The 14,850-nt window shown below is 54.3% G+C and overlaps 1 protein-coding gene across 1 annotated transcript; it reads right to left on the bottom strand.

Moving 5' to 3' along the window:
- Positions 1-10,786: 10,786 nt before the first annotated feature.
- MNX1 (motor neuron and pancreas homeobox 1) lies at positions 10,787-13,948 on the bottom strand (the record flags this gene model as incomplete). Its single annotated transcript, XM_082306970.1, has 3 exons — positions 10,787-11,116; positions 11,205-11,365; positions 13,345-13,948. 3 exons carry the CDS (start codon positions 13,946-13,948, stop codon positions 10,787-10,789), a joined length of 1,095 nt encoding a protein of 364 aa, XP_082163096.1.
- Between the last annotated feature and the right edge of the window lie 902 nt (positions 13,949-14,850).

Here is a 14,850-nt window from a genome sequence, read left to right as displayed (position 1 = left end):
GTTCAGCTGCTTTGGCTCTGTCCCTGTTGGGAAGATTTGCTCCCAGTAGGCATCCTCCAGAAAATTTTCAGTTCTGCAGCAAGAGAGGTGGACAAGAATTTTAATTTTTTGTTTGTTTGTTTTTTAATCAAAGAGTTGAATGTAGAATACTCTGCTTGCTCAGTTGTATGAGTAATGTTTTCAGGCGGAGGAGTGCTTCCCCCAGCAGCCAGAGAGCTGGGTTTTTTCAACTTTCCTCTGTTGGAGAGGGCAAGTTGTAGGGAACAAGATGTCCTGGGAGCAGAGAGACCCAATTTCCAAATCCCAGGTTACGGTAGCACAGTAACAACTGACAGAGTAGAAATGAGTATCAAAAGAACAAAGTGAGATGCTTTCTTCAGCCTGTTTCATACCACTGGCAGCTTTTAAGCATACAAAACTGGTGATTTCCCCTCGGTTGTATCTTGCGCGCAACTGACAGAAGAGGAAAAAAGTTTAGTTAAAGTACTTCTAAAATTCATGCCAATTAATAGAAATACAGGCAGCAGAAGAATTGGTGCTGTATTTTGATGGATACAAAAGTCACAACTTTGAAGAGTGCGTGTAAGCAGCTCCCTTGCAAACAACCATGCCAAACCTCCTGTTTTGGAGGCTGGGCTCGGGAGAAAATCTGTGCAAGCCCCTAGAAACCGGCTGCTGTGGAATGCATGGGACCCCGGTGAGTAAAAATTGCTCCCCCTAGACTGCAGCAGCCGCCTAATTAATTACCTTTTTTGCAGGAGTTCAGGTAGGCCCAGCATTTCAATGTGTTTGTGGTTTAATAAGGTGTAAATGGAAACACATTGCTCTAGCTGGGAGGTTGAGGCAACTTTGCTCCTCGAGATGATAAATCTTGAAACATCTTCCTTAAATTAAATGCGACAGCCTGCCAGTTCCTTCTTTGAATGCTTTGCTTGGTGATGGGAGCTGGCCACCCTCTGCTGCCTGTGGAAGGATTGCCTAGTGTTTTATGGGCCCGAGCCTGCTCGCTTGCTGCAGCTGCCCGAGGCAGTGTGATGCAGGTGTCGCTGTGCAATTAGAGGAGATGGTTTTAACCTTGCAGTCTAAAATTACAATTGCTATTTTTTTAAAAACTGAGACTTGCATTAGTTATTATTTATCCCAAACAGCTAGTGTGTTTTCTTCAAACTTACAGTTATTAGCCATTGCTTTGTTTCTGAAGAAAACAGATTTTACCTGCCTGCAGCTTTTACGTTTGTCACATTTACGTATAAACATAAATCTTTCTGAAAAACTGAATTTTCAAGGAAAGCAGCCAAAACACACTGCCAGCGCACAGGGCCGCAGCCAGGTACAAGGCCAGTTGCTGTGGGTGATTCTGCCTAAGTTCTGTCCTCTCGCTGAGACTGTCAAACAGAAATTTGACAGTTCTAAGATAAATGTGAATTCCTCAGTCTTGGATCTCGTCATGTTCAACAGTTTTTTCCGTGGTCCTACTGGCCAATCTGCCACAGCTTGGTGGAGGCGGACGGCCCGTCAGAGCGTGCTACTGATGTACGTACGCACCTGCAAGCTCTCGCTTCTGTGGTCCAGTCGCATCCCAAGGATGTAAGGCACATGTGAAAAGGAAAGCTGAGATGATTTTCTATTTATTTTTATATATTTATATTAAAATGTCTATTATATTTATGCATAATACATTTTCTAGATGTATGTATAAATATATATTATATATAATATATATTTTATATATATAATATTTTTAACCCTGGAGAAAAAACTTGTCACCAGCAAAGCTAGCCCTGCCAAAGCGTCTCCTCCTTGTAGCAGTGTTGGTGGTGCTGTAAGGTCCCTCCATAACAGCAGCAAGTCCCAGTGCTGGCAAGCGGCTCCTCGCAAAACCGCATGCTAAGCACTGGCTGCCAGCAGAGGCTGCTGGAGAAGTTACACCGGCCTGGGACGTGTTTTGCTTTGTCTGAGGCGGAATAAATGTTCGATAACACACACAAAACCCAGAAAGTCAAGATTTCTTGCTGTTGAGTATTAGACTGTTAGCCGACATCAAACCTCCATGAGAAATGTTCCTGGATCATTCCAATAAGAGAGATGCCACTTAAAATGTCCAAAAGTCTTCCATAAAGGAGGTTTGGGGGAATTACTACGTCACAAGCAGAAAATAGCTTTGAACTGGTAAAAACACACTACGCTGGAAAGCCAAGCAGCTATGGTTGCAACACTAATCCATACGCCTGACGAGGCAGTGGAAAATACGGCATGATTTGCTTTAGATGCATTTAACTAAAAGGCAGATGTTTGATTTTTTAGCTGTAGAGCAGAAGATCTCAATTCCCCTTTAAACAGCACTATCCACTCACAGCTATTATCACGGTTTCAATTTTTGTTTTCTTTCAAGCTGGACAGTGATGTTTTAAACTTTCTCTGTTTTCTGTATCAAAATTAACAGGGCAGTAAAGTCTGGTTTTTAGCTTTGGCCAGGGTGTTACGCTGATAAATCATACGCAAGTCCTTTTGGCAGGGTTTTAACACCGCACCTGAATGGGCCAAGTATCTGCAGGGCTTTTTTAACTTGACGTTTTTCCATTGTCCCGCACACCGGGGATGACGGGTTGATATCAGTCGTGCTCCGAAAGCGCAGACGCGAGCAGGTCTGCCCTGCCTCGCGCTAGCGAAGGTGTGCAACCCAATACTGTACTTAAAGCACATCTGGGATCGTTTGATTCGCGTTGTTCGCCGGGTGAACTTTGCAACGTGAAAAGTTACAGCCCGGGAGCAGCACGGTGCCAAATGTGCGTGACAGTGCTTTCGGCTTAATAAATACGCAAGTGGCAACATTAATACTCACGTTTGTTGCATTGAGCGTAATAGCGGCTTAGTGCCTGGCTATGTCCCGTGTGTGCGAGAATCAATACGTGATTTTTTCCTGCAGTAGATGAAGCACTTTTGTTTTCAGGAGACCATTTGATCCGTAGGGTCGCTTTTCCAAAGGCAGGGTGTAAGTTTTACCCAAGACTTTTTGGGTTGGACTGATTTCAGGAAATTGTAGGTAGAGATAAGACTCTTACCATATGCCACTTTTCGGTATTTCATCTCCTGGAGAAGCTTTCCTTCGCTCTCCCGTAAAGATTAGTTCGCCGTGAGGCCTGCAGGCATGGACATCACAGCTGCCCGTATAAGAGCTGTGCTATCCTCAAATTCCAGCGTGACCTGCAGCCTCGCTTTAAAACTAATTACAGTAGCCTTCCACTAATTGAAATGCATGCACAATTCAGAATGGGATATCATGTGGTTTCCCTAATAACGCTTTAAGGAAATGATACGAGCATCAATCAAGAATAAGTATAGGAAGAGCCAGCTGGCACCAAATATTCCTTAAAACTTGTGTCCGAGGACAAAATGGTTCACGCACCAAAACGAGCTCTCTTTGCGCGAATGGAGGACTTCAAAGCGAATACATTAAAAAATGACCAAGCAATGTAACTAGAAAGGGAGGTACACAGCAAGATGACAAATAGAGACCTTTTCTGAATAGTTCCTTTAAAGGCTTTTGTCAGTAACAGCGGAACGGTTGTTTCATGACATTTTCCATTAAAAACTCCATGATGGACCTTTTACCGTTCAGTCGGTAAGAGTACCCTCAAATCTCTCTTGCGTATGCCGGCACACACAGCCCTGGCGTGAAATACCAGGGAATACTGTTAGGAGGCGGTGAAGCCCGCTGCGGGAACAGCCTTCAGTTACAGCCAGGGGACGGAGCAACGCGTTTTTCTAGTATAGAGACAATAAGTCAAGGTAAGCTCAGTGTCACCTCGGGGAAAAATAAGTCATCTTGATTGCATTTTCTAGGCTTGCATCTTATTCACAACATCATCTCTCCTCCTCAGCCAAGGCTGTTAATTCTGGATGGAATTTTTTTTCCTTACTCTGTAATTCAATTCACCCTTAAAACATTGACTAGATGGTGTTTACTTTCCAAATTCCCTACCTAAATGGTTCGTATGAAGATGAAACTAAGCCTGTTGGTCTCTTGAACCAGATTTTTATTACACCAAGGATTAAGGAGGTACTGTGCAGCAGGGATTAAGAAGCAGTGCAGAAAGGCAGGGACGGCAATTGCGAATCATAAGCGTTTCCTACGATGGCAAAAGCTGTCGAGGAGGGCTCTAGGGAGCTCTTCACCAGCGCTTCAGAGCTTGAGCAGCAGGCAGTAGGTCGGCTCCAAAGCTGCTGTGGGTTTTGAATCAGTTTGGTTTTCTTATCTGTGGTCTGAAAGCAATGTGAGAATCAGATCCGGAGACACACTATAGACCCATCGATATTTCTTGGGCTGCCCTATTCTTGTGAAACCTTACACCAGGTCTGTGAGTGTAAAGGAGCCTTCAGCCTGCTAAGGGCTGGAGAAGCAAATCTTTATTCCTGGCCAGGTTTTTGACACCCTCACGGATGCTGAGTAACACTTTCCCTGCGATGGCCTCCTCCGGGGAGGAGCCAGGGCTACCCAAAGGCTGACATGGAGCTGTCGGAGGCACGGGATTAACAGGTTTTGCAGAAGAGGACATTAAGTTTTTCAACATTATCCCATATTCCTCTGCTGCTAAAATCCACCCTCAAATGTAACCTCTAGATGTATTTATCAGTCCTAAAGGTGAAGATCTGGAAGAATAAAGGAGTGGGGGTTTCAGCTGTCTTGCCATCCTTAGCTGATGAAGGAGCTTTCTTCCTCCCATCCCCAAAGCAAAGAGTAGTAACTATCTGTAGTAACGAGAGAGGTGTCCTCTCGCGGCAGCTTCGGGGACAACAGAACAGGAAGATCTGCCTGCACGCTGCCCAGAGCGCCTGCTCCCTGGGGGTGATTCAGCCTCAGACACCTAGGCTGGCCTTCCCATCTCAAGGTGACCCCGTGGTCCCTCGGGTGAACAGGTCACACGCTCGTCTCCTCGCTGCCCTACAGCCAGGGAACCGGCACGCAGACAGGCAGACTCATTTACCCGGGAAATCGGCAGGAGAAGCATGAGATGAACACGCACCCCAGCCCACCCACCCGCACGTTTCAGTGGCACAGACGGGGTCTCTCTCCTCCGCTGAAACCTCCATCGTGGGCTTTGCATCACCTGAAACCTGCGTTACACTGAACAGCATCTGATCACAGGCTGAAGGGTGAAAATGTGGGTAAAATGTATAAGTCTTATAACAACAAACCATATACTTACGTAGCTGTTATTCCAGCTCCTCCTTAGTCATTAATAGTGGCGATGATCCTTTCATCAGAGGTTTCTAAGGCACACAAAAAGGCAAAAAAGGTGGGAAGACCAGCTGTTTCATGAGGTGGAGGCCAAAGAAAGGTGCACAAATTGTCTAAGCAAATTACCTGCAGAACGGCACTGAGTGCTGTGATGCTCTGGGCAGGAGCAGGGAGGCAGCAGCTCACTGCCTGGCATCACCCAAATCTGCTTCTCCCGGCACCCTCAGCTCACCCTCACAAGACCATGCGAAATGCTCATCTGTGTCTTAAAGACCCTCAGACCACAGTCTATCAGGCCCTGCAGAAAAGTTGGGGGGCTAAGAGCATGGGAGGGGTGAAGGTGGTCAAGAAGATCCCTGAAGGAGGGTGAGAGCGGTGGCTGGAGCTGGGAAGGGAGACGGAGGCAGCAGAGACAGCAGGAACCACTGGCTGACGCTGCTGAAGTGTCATCTTAATTATCCCTGGCAAAAGAACAGTGATTAACATCAATGACTGTGGACAACCTTTATGTAATTACTCATTAACATTTCTAAAATTGCACCTAGCTGCTACAGCAATACATGCTTTATAGATTCATCATGTTGAAGTCCAGAAAGAATCATTAGATCGCCTATGCAGACCTCTGCGCATCGCCAGCCGCTATTACACTGCAGAAATTAGCACTGGAGGCGGCTCAGCGGCTTGCGCTTGGCTTTCACGTACTTCCCAGAAAGGGCATCCGGGGATAGCAGGCGATGGACGATCTGCCCCATCCCCTGAGATGTTGTTCTGCCCCATCCCCGGGTTAAAATCTGTGCTGGCTGCCTTTCGTTCGTGTTTATGGAAATGGTACCCACAGCCCGGCAGGGCTGGATGGGGACAGGAATTCTCCGTCCCCGCCTCCTCTGAGCGGGAAGAGGGGAGGCAGCCGAATTCGAGGCTCCTGCATTGTCCGTCCGTGCTCCCTCCTCAGACACGAGTCCAACCTGCCAAAAGCTGCCACCGGCCAAGAACATTAACAGAAGTCCTGTGAATAATAATTTCAAATAATGGATTAATTAGAGGAAACTGTGATCTGCTTGCAAATATCCTGCAAGCAGTGAAATGGAGCTAAGCCTCCCAGCTACACAATTCATTGCAAGCCACTGGCTCTGCTGGGTTTCACAAGAAGGACAGGACGTCGTTCTTCTCATCTACTGGTTTGAGAGACCAGTCCCAGTTAGATTTAACCCAGTAAAATCTGTTTCTTTTCTAAAAGGAAGCTGAATGCCAAATTTTGATAGTAGCTTGTGATCAGAGAAAGACAACTAGATGACCACTCTGACCTCCTACACGGCACGGGTGATCCCATTTCCGTGCAGGCACTTCCATTTCCACACAGGGAGAGCCCCAGGACTTCAGTGAAACTGAAGATTTTCAGCCCTCAGGGTAGGGAGAACAAGACAGTAAATACTTCCCTGGGCCTCTGTCCTTGCAGAGGGCTCTTTGGAGGAGACCTTACACAGCCCCTCACTCCTCAAGGTAAGAAAAATAAAGCAAAAACTCCCAGAAAAGACAAAACTGCCAAACCTATTAATCAGGGACAACTCCAACCTACCGTAGCTGGGATCCCGATTGCATGAGCATTAGTGCAAAACAAGAACTCAAACCACGGCATCACAGTCACTGAGTAACTGCCAGAGTAACGTGCAGGTGGCGTTTAACTCCGGCCAGACGTGCACCAGCATTTTGGGGGCAGAAGGACTGCAATTTGGTCACTGCACACAATGCCCCAGAGAGACTAAGGTGCCCTGGGAGCTTCATCCCTTCCACTATTTGTCTTCATCGCTGTTCGCTGGGATTAAACAGGCAAGCGAGAAGCACCCTGCATGTCACAGGAATGATGTATGGTTGAAGAATTAAAAAATAACGTTTCTGCTTTCACAGCTGAAGCACTGCGCGGTTATCCCCGCACCCGCAGCATGCAAAGGGAAAGCTGGGAACGAAAGAAGGGGATCTACGCTGAGATTCACGGCCCTGAGGGATCTCTGGTGCCTGAGGTGGCACCTGGGGAGCCAACTCTTAGTGTAGGCCCCGGCAGGGAAATCAGAGCTGGGAAGAGAAGTCAGACCCGGGAAGGCTTCATGGGACCAAAGCAGGCGCTCGCAGTCGCGCAGGAGCGGTGGGCACGCAGGCATAAAGGGAAGGGGCATAAGAAGAGGAGGAGGGAGCGCGGGATGGGATCTTACTGAGAACTAGAGAAAAAGCTGACATTAATCCCTTAGTTTCGGATGAGCGTCACAGTTTGGACTTCAGAAATAATCAATAGTCTTTCTGCTAGTGAAGTATTCCATTCCCAGCAGTTTCACGGAGAGTTTGAGGGGGATTATATATTTATGGTTTCCCATTTGAAAGACTTTTAGCAGGTTTACCTTGAACATATGGATTCTATTTTGGTTCTTTTGTTTTAGCACTTAATGCTTATGAAATTGCCAGTTAATGACATCCATGCCTAAACCATGTTGCTTTTTAAAGTAAAATGTCTACCAAAGGTCCATGTTCATACTTACCACTTCTCAAGTACAGCAATGAAAGTTTTAAGAGCCTTGTTACCTACTGTGTCTGGGGGAGGGAACCGACCGAATACCGAAATTACAGACGGGGGCTGGATTAAAGCCCCGCTAGCCCTGCCTCCGCCGGGTCTCACGGCAAAGCCACCCCCCACCACCAGCGGGGCTCCCCGGGGCCGGGTGCGGGGGGACCCCGGGGGGGTGCTCAGCCGGAGAGCGGGTCCCCTCCGTCCCCTGCCCGGCTGGGGGCACCGCGGGGCCGGGCCGGGCGGGGCGCGGAGCGGCGCGGAGCGGGCGCGGAGCCTCTCCCGCACGGTACCGGGCTCCGCTAATCACCCGGGGCCTTTGATTGCGCTGCACGTGGGGACGAGCCTCCTCACTTCAAAAGAGCGTGGGAAATCCTGATTAAAAGGCTTTTCTCCCCCGTTGGGATCGACACCTTCTTTGAAGCCCTTCCAAGCGACAGCGCAAAGGCACCCACCGCCGAAGGACCCTATCTATATTTTAAGTGACTTTAATTTCTCTTCCCCCCCCTCTTGCTCTCTTCCCCCCTCCTCTCCTTTCAGTTTTGGAAACACCTGGTAAGTTGTAAAATGATTTACGAAGTGAAAGTGTTAAATGAGGCCACCAGCTGTAAGACTGACAGAGCTTTATGAGTTTTATTAGGTGCCCTATTATGGAAAATAAACTTTAATCCGTCCATAAAAACAGAATCTGAAAAACATATTTGCCCTTGTAGTCTGGAACACTGAAGGTATTCTTGTGAGACGCTGGGCTTTAAAGAGATTAATTTTATTGAGACAGCCACAATGCACCGGCAGGACTTTGATGGAGAGCCGGCGGATGGTTGCCTGTACCCCGAAGGCTGGTTTTCACGGGGCTGAGGCACGTTTGGGCACACAGCAGATTTCTGGCCCGGTGGCGCACGTCTGCCAGTTTAATTAGCGGGGATTTAATCGAAAATTAACGGCTGAGGGAAGATCTTTTTTGGGGGGTGACCTCAGGCAGCTCTCAATTTTTTATTAGTATTTTATTTCTTGTGATTTTTTTTTTTTTTTTGTTAAGAGAACGGTGTGGAAGACTGATGCGGTTTAGGTATTTTAAGGTGTAAGCAAGAGGTAGATCCTGCTGGAAGTGAGGAGCTCGGGCGCGCCGCCGGGTTTAGGGGGGAGGAGGCGCCGCGGCTCTGCGCGGCCGTTCCGCGGGTGTTGCGCGGGCGTTGCGCGGGCGTTCACCCACGAAGGTGCAGCCGCAGCCATCGGCGTGAAAAATCGCCGAGCAACTAATGCTTTTATTTTTCTGTCGCCTTAAATTCTCTCCAACCCGTGGCCGAAAGGAAACCGTTTACAACTCTCAACCCGAGCCTCAGCCGTGCTGCTTTCCCTGCAAGGCGGGAGGTATCGATCAAGCCCAAATCAAGTTTATCCCCATCAAGTTTTTTGACATATGGGATCCATCCAGATTTATGATTTACCCCGTGAAGGTGTGTGGTTTACGGCGTATCCCCCCGGCACGCTGGTAACTGAGGGCACTGTCGCTAAATGCCACCCCCAGCCGCCACCGGCCGAAGCTCTCCGTGATGGACAACTCTTTTCCTTCGTGGAATCTCATGCCATAGTCTCAGGTATCCGCCAGCCTGTGCTGTAGGGGACGGGTTGCTATGGAAGGCGTTTAGAGGGGCCGTGCTGCTCTCATGTGAAAGGTTAACGCGGGTTTGTAAAAATTCCCTTTTTTTTTTTTTTTGTTTTTAAAGGCGTACGGGAGGGGGAACGCTCCATATTTCGGAGCTCTTCATCCTCCGGGGCTCTATGGGGGAGCGGCGGCACCCGGGGTGCGGGGGGCCGGGGACCCCCAGGCTCCGGCGGGGCCCTGCGCGGGAGCGGGAGCCGAGCCGCCCCGCAATTCATTAGCGGGGATGAATTGCCAGACGTGGCCCCGAGCTGGTGGGGATGAGCCAGTGATTATATTTAAATTCGCTATAATTGATTTGGGGAAGAGCTGCGGTGACAAGGATGAACTGATCTGCGAATTTATCGGCGAGATAAATCCCGCCGTTATCGAAAAGCCGGCGCTTGGCTGCCGGGGGGCCGTCGGGGGGTCCCGTCCTCGGCCCCTTCCACCCCCCGGAGCTCCTCGCTCCTTTGCGAGCTGGAAACCAGCGCTGCCCCCCCCCCCCCATTCCTGACGCCCTGGCTCCGGCTTTGCAGCCCCGAGGTGGGGGGAGAGGGGCCCCGTTGCCGCTCGGGGTCCCCCCCCCCAGCCCCGGGTCACCGGGAGCGCGGCACAGCGGAGGACCCCGCCGGTACCCGGGGGGCACAGGCAGCTGGAAAGGGCCTGGAAAGCAGCAAAACAAAACCCCGGGGGGAGCCGTCTCGATTCCTGCCCTGTCCCGGGGCGCTCACCTCGGAAGGACCCGCGCCAATGTCAGATATTGCACGACGGCCGCGGCACCGAATTAAATTCGGGTTAGAAACCGGTTCCCCGCTCCTTCCCGGGCGCTTCGGCCCCACTCGGAGCACCGGGACCCCAGCATCCCCCCGCACAGAGCGCTCATACATCTCAAGTACAAAACGCCGTTTATTTTTCCCCCCCATCGCGCAGGTGGGAGGGCTTGGGAATAATTTAGCATGCATAAGTAGAGGTATTTTTTTTTTTTTATAAATACAATATACAAAAATAAAGACAGTATTGAGATTTCCAGCAGTTTTAACGTTCATGACATAAACAGTTTTCCCGATATGTAGTAAGAACAAAACATTTCCAATATTCAGTGAAAGGGACACGCTTCCAGGGGGCAGGGGGGGAAGGGGGGGGGGCTCAAGTTTTGTCTGATTTTCAGTCAATAATAACACTGTATTCACCGTAAATCCTCTTCCCCGCCCGGCATGCGGGGGATCCTCTTCTCCATCCCCCTCCAAGCAGGGAGAAATGGGAACGAGGGGGGGGGAGCGGGGCCGGTGCCGAGGCGGGGCGGCGGGGCTCCCCCCCGGCCGGAGGGAGCGGGCGGGCGGAGGGGGGCTCACTGGGGCTGCGCCGGGGCTCCCTGCCGGCCCCGGGGCTGCGTGTCCTCCTCCTCTGCCTCGGAGCAGTCGGAGGAGTGGTAAGGGCAGCATCGCCCAGCCACTGCCTCCTCTTCCTCCTCCTCCTCCTCCTCCTCCTCGGGCTCGCTGTCGGGCAGCTCCCGCATCCTCCTCCCGCCGCTCTTCTCCGGGGCGGGCAGCAGCAGGTCCTCATCCCCCTTCTCCTCCCCGCCGCCCCCCTTCTGCTTCTCGGCCTCCTGCGCCGCCTGCTCCTTCGCCTTCTTGCTGCGTTTCCACTTCATGCGCCGGTTCTGGAACCAAATCTTCACCTGGGGGGGGACACACAGACACCTCCTCATCCACCGCCCCCCTCCCCACGGCAGCATCCCCCACCTGCCCCTCGCCCCCGGGACTCACCTGCGTCTCGGTGAGCATCAGCGACGTGGCCACCTCGAAGCGTTTGGGCCGGGAGAGATACTTGTTGAGCTTGAACTGGTGCTCCAGCTCCAGCAGCTGCTGGCTGGTGAAGGCGGTGCGGGGCCGGCGGCATTTCCCCAGCAGGTTGGACTGGGCCTGGGCTGCGAAAGGAGAGGGCGAGCGCGGAGGTGAGCGTGGAGCCGCCCCGCCGCGGCCGGGGGACCTGGGTGGGAAGGGGGGAGGCAGGGAAGACGGTGGGAGGACGGACGGTTGTCCACCGGAGCACGGACCGAGGGAGGGATCTCCTCCAGCAGCCAGACCCTCCGGCTCCGGGGTTTCTCGGTTTGCACAGCGTCAGGGGATCCCCCACAGGGACCCGGACAAAAAATTAAATTAAATCTTTTAAATAAAGGAAAATGCCTCTTGATTTCCCAAGAGTCTGGCAAGTGCCAGACAATAAAAGGGAGCCAGGGATGGCGGCTAAGGGGTACCGGGCTCCCCGGGGAGCAGCAATTTGCTCTATTTAATGCTTTAGTTAAGCCTGCCGCACTCCCGGCCCGCCCATAGCCGGTTAATTACCGGGATTGCAGGCGGGCACGGCTCCGGCGGCCGGGCCCGGGGCCCGCTCCGCGCCACCCCGCCGGCCGGCAGCGCCGGGACCGGCCGCCCGTCGGAGCCGGGGCTGGGAAACGGTCGTTGAACGAAAAAGAAAAAAAAAAAAAATATCGGCGTGTTCTCCGTGTTCAGAAATAATAATTAAAATCGGGGGCTGCATTAAAAAAAACAAACAAACAAACAAACAGCAAAAACAAAACAAAAAAGCCCGGCGATGGGTCAGGGGGAGGGCACCGGGGGACTGAGCCCCTCGGCGGGGCCCGGACACCCCCGGGGATGCGACGCGGCCGCGCTACCGCTCGTTTCTCGGAGCATTTTGGCCCTTTGGTTTATTGGGTTTGGAAAAATCGGAGCACGACGCAGGGGCGGCTCTCGCTCCCCGGAGGCCGCTCGCCAGCGCGGGCAGGGGGAGAGGGGAGAGGGGCGAGGGGGCCGGCGGCCGCAGCGCCCGGCGGATTTTCTCACTGCCGTGCGACTTGCCGAGGCTCCGTTCTCCTGCCTCTCCGGTTATTTATTCCCCCCCTGCACCTTGTTTGAGAGGCAGGGCTGTGACAGCTCTCCTAATTATTTTTTTTCTTCCTGAATGTTCCACTCTAAACAGCCCCAATTCGAGAGAAAACAATGGACTTTTTTGTCTGCGAATGTGTGTGCAGAGTATGAGAAGGGGGAAAAAAAAAAAAAAAAATCGCAATTCTTTTCCTGGCATGATTTTCGTAAAACTACACCTCCGGCATTGTTAAATCGGCCATTCCCACAGAGAGCTCACACCTCCGAAAATGATCTTTGCTTAAAACAGATGCAGGCAAAGTCCCCATCGCCGTGAGGCCTAGTGCTCGGCACGGCGCCTTCGCTGGGACTCGGGATCGCCTGCTTCGGCGCAGCGGTTCCAGCCTGGTCCCGAACCTAAACCCTTCCCACCGCAATTATTTCGTGTCTGTTCGTTATCCCCAGGGAAAGTGGAACCCCACATTTTTGGCTAACTCCAAATCCTCCCTACGCCCGTTTGCTTAGAGGAGCCTGCCGTAACGATTAGAAACCCGTTTCCGATAAAAGAGAAATAAGACTAAGAACGGTGGCTGGGTGATGGGACCCGCCGCCCCGTATTTTGGGGGGGATACATCAAGACCGGGTTTTGGGGGGAGACCGCGGGAGCCCCTGCCCCGTCCCCCCTCCGCGGTGGCCCCCGCACCCCGTGGCCGGCGGGGAAGGGCGTCCGCACCGGCAGGAAGGGATTTGCCACCTTCCTATTGAACCTGCCACGAACAACCGGGCCGTTCGGGGCTCCTCAGGGGCCGGGGACGGTGAGGCGACCCACACGTCCCCGCTTCCCATTGCGGACCGCTGCTAATTTTTAAATAAAAATTAAAAAAAAAAAATCGAAGTCACCGCCTGTTTAAATCTGCAGCTCATGGACGCTGTGGTAGGGAGGGGGGGTTCTTCCCCCTAGGAAGGAGACGGCTGCCGGTAGGCCCCTGCAGCGGGATGGGGAGCGGAGGGGACGCGGCTGAGGGAGGCAAATACTCACAGTTGAAGTCGGGCATTTTGGGCAGGATCATGCCGGCGGTGGAGGCCCGCAGCCACTGGTCCAGCTGGAAGGTGCCGGCGCTGAGCTTGATGGGGTCGGCGGCGGGGTGGGAGGGGTGCGCTCCCTGCACTTGCGAGTAGGAGTAGGAGAGGGCCGGGTGCTGCCCGCCCAGCGCCGAGTAGCCGTACACCGGGTGCCCGTAGAGAGCCGCCTGCGCCGGCATGCCCGGCCCGCCGGGCGCCGCGGGGTGCAGTCCCAGGGCCATGCCGGCCGCCGAGGCGTGGTGGTGCGGGTGGGCGCCGGTGGCGGGCAAGAAGCCGGGTTTGGGGACCAGGGCGCAGTGGGCGGCCAGGAGGCGCGGAGGAGAGGGGCTGTCGGTGCGCAGGCAGTCGGCGGGGCCGCCGGCGGGATGCTCGGAGGAGGACGAAGAGGATGAGGAGGAGGAAGAGGAGGACGGGGGGCTGCCGCTCCCGCTGCTGCTACTGCCGCTGCCGCCCAGCGAGGTGACCAGGGCCAGCGGCGCGCTCTGCCCCGCCGCCGCCGCCGCCTTGGGGGGGTCGACAGCCAGCAGCGCGTCGATGCGGAAATTTTTGGATTTTTCCATGGGAGCGCCGGCGGGCCGGGGCGAGGGAGGGGGGAGCGGCGGCGGCGGCGCGTCGGGCGGCCCCGGGCCGGCCGCGTCTCCCGGCGGCGGCGGGCGGCAGTGCGGCCGCGCTGCGCGGCGCGCCCCTTCAAGGGCCGCAGGCGGCTCCCATTGGGCCGGCGGCGCTGCGGCCTCGCCCGCCATTGGCCCCGCCGCCCACCTGTCACGGCGGAGCGGGGGACGGCCCGCCCCCCGCCGCCGCCACCCCGCCCCGCCCACCCCGGGGGCGCCGGCAGCGGCGGGGAGGCTCCGGGGCACCGGGGGGGCCGGCTCCTCGCCGCGGGGAGAGCGCTCCCGGCCGCGGGACCGGCCCGGCTCTGCCGGCCCAGGGGGCTCCCGCCCTGCGTTCGGCGACTGTTTCCCACCGTGCCCGCACACGGCAAATATTTGCCGTAAACGCGCCGCCGGCCGCTTTTTAACGAGTCGGAAAGAATAAACACCTGCGGGTCAGGGAGTCACGCCTGCCACCGAACCCCGGGCTCGTCGACAGCGTTATTAGACCCGCTTATCTAACACAAACAGGCCCGAACAGAAAAGGGAAAGAGCGGGGCGAGGGTTCGCCCCTTCGCCGGGGTCCCGTTTCCCCGGGGGGACGGGGCGAAGGCGGTGTGAGCGGCGGGTCAGGCTGCGGCACGGAGCGCTGCCGGGCTAAACGCGCTCTGCCTCCAGACAGGCTTTGCCAGCCCTCGGGAGAAGGCGCTCGGCTGCGGGGCTGCGGCCCCGCCGCCCTCAGCCCCCCCCCGCCCCCGCCGGCGGGGCCGCTCCGCACCCGGGGGGCGGCGGGGCTGCGGCCCCGGGGCTGCCGGTGGCACCGCGACGAGGGTGCGCTGCCCCCCGGCCCGTGGCCCTGGGGTGGGAAAAGT

This window comes from Platalea leucorodia (genome assembly GCF_965183815.1).
Source record: "Platalea leucorodia genome assembly, chromosome: 1".
NCBI classification, from domain to species: domain Eukaryota; kingdom Metazoa; phylum Chordata; class Aves; order Pelecaniformes; family Threskiornithidae; genus Platalea; species Platalea leucorodia.
Note: the sequence above shows the minus strand (reverse complement) of the source record. Positions and strands in the feature narration are given on the sequence as shown.